Below are 8,745 nucleotides of genomic sequence, written 5' to 3' on the forward strand. Positions count from 1 at the left end.
TTATTTCCAAGTCATTAAAACTATGAAAGTACTTTTTTTATTATACAATAAATTTTCTTGCTTAATTCTCTTATTCTATTAAGCTTTCAAATACATTTTTACATTGATTAATTATCAAAGGTAAATGGCAAAGGGGAATAACTTTGCTCAGCAGAATACAAGTTAATGGAGCCCTGGCCAGGACCAGAACACTTGACTAAATGGTCCAGGTGTTCAAAATTCTGGTAAAAATACCCTTGCATATTAAAACTTTTACTCTGTTTGCCTTGAACATCCCCAGAAGCATAGAAGATTTTCAAAGAAATGCATTTTCATCATATTATTAAATGAATAAGGCCCCATCCTTACACCAGAACATCTGACCCATTGGGCCACGAACTCACAATTCTGAAAGAAGCACCCTTTCTCATCATAAATATACACTTGTTTCTTTACTTTATAACCAGTAGCAGAAAAATTATTTTGAAATAAATTATGCATTTTCACTATATAATCAATAGATTTATTTAATTATTTAATACCCAGGAGCAGAGAAGAAGATTTTCAAAGAATTAATGCATTTTCACTGTATAATCAATAGAGCCCCGCCCTAACAACAGAACCCCTGACCCTGGGGCCATGAAATTCACAATTTTGGATAAAGCACTCTTGCTCATCATAACTATGTACTTAGTTAGTTTATTTAATACCCAGGAGCAGAGAAGAAAATTTTCAAAGAAATAATACACTTTCACTATATGATCTATATAGCCCCACCCTAGCACCAGAACCCCTGACCCTGGGGCCATGAATTTCACAATTTTGGTAGATGGCTCAATGCTTATTACTATCATGCCAACAGTTTGACTGCTTGCTGTCCAGGAGTAAAGAAGAAGATTTTTAAAGATTGCATTATTTTTGGTGGTTTTAGCCCCACCCCTCAGGCCCCAGGGGGGCAGGGACAATGTAATTCATATTTGTTGTTCCCCTTTACCCATAGATGCTATATGCCAAATTTGGTTGAAATTGGTTAAGCGGTTTCAGAGAAGAAGCTAGAAATGTTCAAATGTTAACACACGACGCACACCGCACGACGCACGCAGACAGACGAGAACGGATAGCAATAGGTCACCTGAGTGACTCAGGTGACCTAAAAATAGGTCATTTTTGACTCCTGCTTTGCCACTAGGGTGAAAATGAAAACTCCGAAACCTTATTACTCATCTATAGGACACCACCTATCATATTGCAAAAAGATTTATTGAATTCTGATTAAAAGTAGTTAGATTAAGGAGAAGTGTGACAGATGGACGGACGGACGGACCAGGGTAAAAACAATATACCCGAACTTTCTTTAGAAAGTGCGGGTAAAAAAATCGAAAAAGAATATCTGAGTGCTTGAACACACGTTTAATTCCTAATAAATCATAATCACAAATAAAAAAAAAAGTCTTGATTTAGTAGCAATCTCCCAGGTTACCCCACGTGCAGACTCCCGCCTGATTTCTCTGACAGTAAGCACTCCTCTGGCAGTAATTCTCGGTGACATTACATTCGTCTTTAGTGGGCGGGGGGAGACCAGCTGACGTCCTTGACATAAACTTGTCATAATCGAATTTTATCTGTAAAATCAATGCACACCACAATCACAATCCGTTAAGTCTAAAGTCTGTATTTATAAGGATTGGATGATTTTCTTATTTTTTCCTCATAAATTGGTCCAGACAACTTTGAATTACTGAGCCTCTTTCCTGTAAACCAATTATTTGTTTATGGGTATCACTTCAACACATTTTTAAAGACATAACAGCAAAACCAAATTATATATCAAATACTTTTTTAACCAACTCAAGATACACCGGGTTAGGCTCTTAAACGTATGTCTAATTTGACAATGATAGGTTTGGATATTTTAAACACGAGGCACTTACAATAATTTTTTTTTCAAAATAGGTCTAAAAAATTACCTTGCAATCACAGTCATATTTTGTTTTCATTCTTTCTATATCACTGGCTTTAACGCTGTCCATGCCTTTGTACTCGACGATATAGAGCCCTTCATTGTCGCGAACACCAGCTATAAAATATAGACTGCTAGGTTATTAAAGATGACGATTGATATTATATAATACACTGTAAGATCATCTGTAATTTTTTTTTTACATTTTAAGGATTTTCATATATTTACTTTGTTATTTTACATTAGGCTAAGACGTAAAATTACAGAAAATTAGACCTATTCATGTTAAGAATCAAATCAACAGTGTTAAAAGTATTATAATTTTTACATTGGTTAATACACTAAACTTTATAATTTTAAGAGAAAACTCAAATAGTAATTAAAAGAATATAGAACTTATTACTTTTGTTACTAAATACAGAAATATTTCGGAAATACATTGGTCAGTCTTATATTAGAGATGTCAGATTTTTTCGTTTAAAGTAATTACCGTAAATTACGCGACTCCCCGATCTACTGAATTACTTACTTATTACAGACCTCAGATTTTTTCTTTAAAAGCAATTACCATAAATCAGGTAAGATTTCCCGATCTTCAGCTTCTGTGGCCCACAGGACATCATTGGTCCATCTCCAGTTATAGTGTCAAAATTACCCTTCGCTTTGTTTGCGTTCTAAAGAGCAAAACAGTATTATATTTTATTTATTTATTATATTTATAAATTCTCTAAAACAAGTCAATCAGAATTGTTTACTTATAGCATATTAAACCAATTTTCGTTGAATTTCGATGAGAAGAAAGAACAGTTTTTACAACTCGCCCGAATATCCAATCAAATTTTACTCTCTTCCAAAAATACACACTATAAATTAAGTAAGTGAAGTATGAAGATAGGAAACAGTAATCAAGCTCAAAGGTTCATTGAAGCAATAAAATAATTGGGCAGAGCAAACATGGACCTCCAAAAACATCAGAGGTGGGATCAGTTGCCATGGAGGAGTAAGCATTCCCTGTCAACAGGCCACACCCACCGTGTGCTTATTGTCATTATCGAGGAAACGAAAAGAATCTGTAGACAATTCAGTGTGAAAATAATGGCCTAAACATTTGTATGAAATACGTCGGTCAACATTGTATTTGTAGAAATCGTTTTAAAAAAAATCTTCGATTTTGATTTCCTTGCACAAACTTTGTAATCTTCTAGGATGTCGATTTATTTAAATATTTACTTGTACATACCCGGTTATCTTTAAGGATGTGGATTTTTTAATTTTATTTTCTTATACATACATACCTTTCAATCTTCTAAGATTGTCGAATGTATATATGTATAATACGCATATTGTCAAAACCTTGTAATCTTCTAAGATGTCAATTGAATATGCATAATTAGCGTATTCTACAAACCTTCCAATCTTCTAGGATGTCAATTGTATATGTATAATTAACGTATTGTACAAACCTTGTAATCTTCTTCGATGTCGATTGTATATGTATAATTAACGTATTGTACAAACCTTGTAATCTTCTTCGATGTCGATTGTGTATGTATAATCAGCGTATTTATCAACTTGTTCTACAGACTTTACACTGGCTTTAAATGCTGTAAGAAAGGAATAAATTTAAAGAGTTATTTCGCTAATTGTTAATTGATCTCTGAATTTTTAATTTGAGCAGGTGAAAAGACATTTTATTTGAAGGTGTTATCTTGACTCATGTTTAAACAGCTATTCAATTACAAATAAATTGTGAAGAAGTCATTCTAATGTACAAAAGACAAGGACCGAATACTTTTTCCCACTTAGTTCTTACAATGACCTTGGTTTTCCAACTCAGTTCTTACAATGACCTTGGTTTTCCCAGTCAGTTCTTACAATGACCTTGGCTTTCCCACCCAGTTCTTACTATGACCTTGTTTTTCCCACTCCGTTTTTACAATGACCTTGGCTTTCCCAATCAGTTCTTACAATGACCTTGGTTTTCCCACTCATTTCTTACAATGACTTTTGCTTTCCGAGTCAGTTCTCACAATGACCTTGGCTTCTTACAATGACCTTGGCTTTCCCAGTCAGTTCTTACAATGACCTTCGTTGTTTATATATGTACATGTATATGGTATTGCGTAAGGGTCTTGACATTCCACTTAATAAATGCAAGTAACAATCTACATATATGAAATATAAAATATCTCTTTTTATGTAGACACAGGAAAGAATGTTTTGTCACAAACTCCATGATCTCGACTCTGCAGAGTGGATATTTGACCTTGAATCATGACGAGCATAATTATACAAATATCAAAGTCACATGGTCGCAAACCTAGATGAGCGTGAAATGGTCAGTTCTTTTGCCAATGTTACGATAGAGAAAAGTACTTGGTCAAATGATGATTTCTTTTTCTTCAAACCCAAAAGCTTGGAATTGTAGGTCTACATTTGTAGCCCTTGACCGGCAAGAGAAAGAGACCTGGCATTTCGATCATGAAGCAAGTTAATAATAATTTTATAAAGTCACAAATCTTAATTCTCTACTTGTAGAGGTCAAGCAGTCCAAAAAACATTATTTAATTTACATTACCAAAGTGCTCTTAAAGATAAATATCTACAAGTTTAGAGAATAAGTTGACAATTTATAAACATCTAACAAATTAGTTTAAAATCAGGTCTAAGTCTGTTTCATCATCCTTGGGCCTGATGTTTCTTACGTTTTAGTTTAATAGAAACTTTGGCTGAGGAGAAAGAAATAATATGGTGAACCAGGGATGTATTTATGATGATCTAGGCAGACACAAAAACACAAAAAAGAAATATATCACTAAATCCATATACAACTAAAGCATCACAATTACAAACCATATTTTGCAAAGCAGAAATCCTCCTGATCTACTTTTGGAATCCAACTGCAACCAAAGGCAACAGAAAAGATCAGTCCAGTGGCGAAGATTTTAACCATTTTGAATATTAACCGTAAAGAATTTTTTTAAAAATGATGTGCAGTCTATTTTATATATTTATAAGGATTTTATACATCCTTCCGGCGATATTCTAAATTGATGCTATTGCGAATTATCATTCATCACTTTTTAAGGGGAAATTACTCTATTACGTGAGTGTTTTTATTTTTTTCACATTTAAAACAAATGAGGAATATAGAACAGATGTGCAAATAATTCTTGTGGGCATGAAATGTCACTCGTGATTACTACTGTAACATGAATCGTGCGCTATAATTACAACAACAACAAAAAAGCAAAACAATTACAAATTTTTTTTATGTTTTATTGTTGAAAATTTGTACTGTCTGTATTTTAATACAAATTTGGTGATTATAATCCAATGTCATGTGGACGATTACGTGGTTTTTATAGTATTTTTGGCAATTTCAGCACAAATGTTACTGTATTATGCAGTTCTAAAACAATACACGAACTTAATTGAACTATTTGGTCGTCAATCTCGGTTTGTTTTTATCAGGGTAGTATATAATGTCTTTTAAAAGAACTTTAAGTCAAAAGAGAAAATTCTAATACTAATGTGTGTGTGCGTGTGCTGGTGGGGGGGGGGGGGGACTCACGTTGTCAATATTTGCCATTGTTTGCTAAAAATACAAAAATCCCCTTTTTTAAGGGAGGGGAGGGACATTGTATACTTGATAAACAAATTCCCATGTATAATATTGAATAAAACACATTTTTAATTTTATGGACAATTTACTGTACATAACGTACTTTCAAATTAATTCTATGACCAGATCCATATTGTTTTAAAAGTCCTCTTGGTCTACATTTTAAATAAAGGCGTTTTAATTGCTATTATTTATCATTTCTTTTCCATGGGGGAATAATGATGTCCATACAAATATGACAGAAAAATATTTAAAAAGTAAACATCTGTTGCAACACCCTATGGAGGAGAAAAATCTCATCCGTAATTAGGCTCATCAAAATCCATAATTTATTAATGTGTCTTTCTTTCTTTCTTTTTTTTAATAATACAATCGTTTTTATATCATGCACCTGTGCATCACTGCAGACATATTATATGGTGAACACTCTGTCTGTCTGTTCATCTGCATTTCTTGGAGGAGTAACACTTGGACTCTTTATTTCGAATCAGTTTACCTTGAAAATTTTGATATTTAGATCACAGTAGCCTACTTTTGGATTTGATTATTATTAAGGTCTTCTGTCTTCACGGAAGACCTCATAGTGTCTACTGTTTCTTCTTCTTATTATTATTTTTCATTTTTATTTTTTTGACCTTTTCAAATCGTGATATGTCAAAAACTACCCGATGATTTTCAGCCAAATTTTCAGGAATAATGTGTTATCTCGTGCCATTTTTAAATATTGAAAATGTTTGGAAAAAATTACTTCCGGTCAGGAATTATTACAATTTTTCACTTTTTCCACTAAAAATCTAGTCCGTGAATGTTCTCAAACTGTTAAAAATAGGAGTCTGAAACTTTCAGGTATGATAGAATGTGATTGTAGATGTATGATGAAACATTTCGTGTGTCGTCGCCACTTCCGGTTGTCAAAGGAAGTGATTTAAAAGTTTAGTTTTTCCACCTTTTTTTTTTTTTTTTTTTTTTTTTTGATAAATACAGGTTAAAAATAGAGTCTTAACAAAATGCTGGATATGTAATTTGTTTAAAAAATTATTAACGCGTACTCTAGATAATATTAACTACTTTGAAGCGATGGTCTTTGATAGTGTAATGATTAGCGTGTTGAATTTTCACGCGGGCGACTCGGATTAAATCCCCAGAATGTCCGAATCTTTTCACACTGTTGTTTGGGCTCAAATGTAAGATTTATCGTTAAGGGGGCGGGGGGGGGGGGGGGGGGGTATGTCGTTCGACGTCAGAGCAGTGGTGTTTGACTTCAATAGCAGTGTGTCTTTTTACTCCTTCATAAAGAGTTTGCAGTTGGATTTTTAGCACTAATTAATGTGCATACATGCAATTGTCATATGACAAAACAAGGAAAATATAAATGTAGCTAGGTACCTGTGCAATTGAATCACAAATTGGAGATTTGTCAAATAATATTTTGAAGGTAGAATTTATTATTTTCTCATCTTGATTGAATAACAAATAGCAATTTCAAATGAGAGGAAAAAAACTTCAATGACATTTAGTTCAGAGCAAGATCCGTCATAATTAAGAGCTCAAAGCGGCTTAGCTAATAAAGGTATTGCTAATTAATGATATATAGTGTATTAACACAATAAAAAAAATTCTGTATACTTGAAACAGTATGTGAAAAAATATGCTTTCTCGTGATACATCAGTAAATTGTTAATCAATATGTTATGCGTGTATAGTGCTGACTCGGGGAGGGGGTGGGGGTAATTAAATGCATGAAATCAGGTAGAATAAAACAAATCATTGTAGATAATCCTTAAATTAAAAAAAATCTTGTTTATCATAATTTTATATTTTGTACAATTCAGAGTGAGAATATCAATTAAAATGATGTCTCTTATTTTTTTCCATTCCTGTTTTGTAGTATTTCAAAATATAAACGTTTAATTATATTTTATGTATGAAGGTACTGCAGGGAATGCACAACATAGCAAATGTTGTTTAGTGAGAAATAAGCTTCTCTGTGAATGATGAGAGGGAAGGGACGGAAGACCTTCTTGTTGCCATGGCAACAAGGTTTCTAGTTCTATGTCTTATCGTTTGAACGTAATCTAATACTTAAAAGCGTATGATTATCAATTCTTTACAATTGATGCATCTTGGGGCTTCAGAATATGAACCAAATGAAAGTAACAGTAATTTACTCTTTAAATTTAGTGGCGATTCATTTTCAAAATGCTTCAATGCATATCTTGGACACTGTGAAGCCTAGATCATAAAACCTTATCAATTGATGCAATTTAAAGGGGCCTGGACACAGTTGCATTGTTTGCATTTTAAATGTCTATGTTTATTCAAAACATAAATTCAGTTCAATGAATTGAACTTACATGAATATTCGTACATGTAAAATTCAATGACAACGACATTCTTTTTTACATCACGTCAAACATCTGTGTTCGTAAACAGGACACGGGTTCTGTTATTGTTAAGGTAGGTCGCGGGTTAAATACTGCATAAAGAATTTTACGAGGAAACATATCCTGAAAATTTGATATAATGTTCCTTAGAATTTGCAGCAAATTATCTGTATTTTTTTTTTCAAATTTGCCTACGTGGTTTTAATGCGATATTACTGTAAACGCGGTAGTAGTTTTTGGTACTATTTTTACATTTTCCTATTGAAATATATAGAAAACAGCGTTTTAATAAATCAATTTTACGTAAAAGTTTCTTTAAAAAAAAGTCAGATATATTTTAAAGACGTAGACGAATTAGTCAGGAATTTCAAAACGTCAAGATGAGGTAAAATAAAGACGTCATGGTTTACATGTTCACATCTTCCACAGAACAAAGTAAATTAAGGAGGCTGGGGGGTCAACAAATTAACCATCAGATACAACTTATTTTTTTAGATATGATATCTTAAGCTGTCAACTCTCATTTGGCAAAGAAAAAAATCATACATTTTAGTTTTAAAATTTGATCATTTTTGTATATCTTAATATGGAGCTCTTCTTCTAAAGGAGATCAATATACTCTGAAAATGGCCACAACCACCCAGCCCTCTTAAGACCTTTTCACTTGTGATGGTGTTTTAGTTGTGTTTTTGCCAGTGTAAGTTAAAAAATTAAGGATTAATTCTTAAAAATTTTATTGCTTTTTTACCATTTCAATATCTGTAAGCATTATCACAATAATGATATATGTTTTATTT

The 8,745-nt window shown here is 32.6% G+C and overlaps 1 protein-coding gene across 1 annotated transcript; it reads right to left on the minus strand.

The window, feature by feature from the left end:
- Window positions 1-1,370: 1,370 nt before the first annotated feature.
- LOC133202194 (uncharacterized) lies at window positions 1,371-4,917 on the minus strand. The gene is made up of 5 exons (XM_061337971.1): window positions 4,793-4,917; window positions 3,458-3,543; window positions 2,508-2,613; window positions 1,947-2,056; window positions 1,371-1,601 (listed from the first exon to the last, which is right to left on the minus strand). The coding sequence occupies exons 1-5, from the start codon at window positions 4,890-4,892 to the stop codon at window positions 1,437-1,439; spliced, it is 567 nt and encodes a 188-aa protein (XP_061193955.1). The 5' UTR covers window positions 4,893-4,917; the 3' UTR covers window positions 1,371-1,436.
- Window positions 4,918-8,745: the final 3,828 nt, after the last annotated feature.

The sequence above is a fragment of the Saccostrea echinata genome, unplaced genomic scaffold (assembly GCF_033153115.1).
Source record: "Saccostrea echinata isolate AGI-Se365-2 ecotype Australia unplaced genomic scaffold, CSIRO_AGI_Sech_v1 ptg000046l, whole genome shotgun sequence".
Classification (NCBI taxonomy): domain Eukaryota; kingdom Metazoa; phylum Mollusca; class Bivalvia; order Ostreida; family Ostreidae; genus Saccostrea; species Saccostrea echinata.

Coding starts and splice junctions, on each gene's coding strand:
- LOC133202194 (XM_061337971.1), bottom strand. CDS start 4,892: ATGGTTAAAATCTTCGCCACTGGACTGATCTTTTCTGTTGCCTTTGGT. Junction 2,057..2,507: donor GAAATCTTACCTGATTTATG/GTAATTGCTTTT, acceptor TATATTTTATAG/CTGGTGTTCGCGACAATGAA. Junction 1,602..1,946: donor AATATGACTGTGATTGCAAG/GTAATTTTTTAG, acceptor TTGATTTTACAG/ATAAAATTCGATTATGACAA.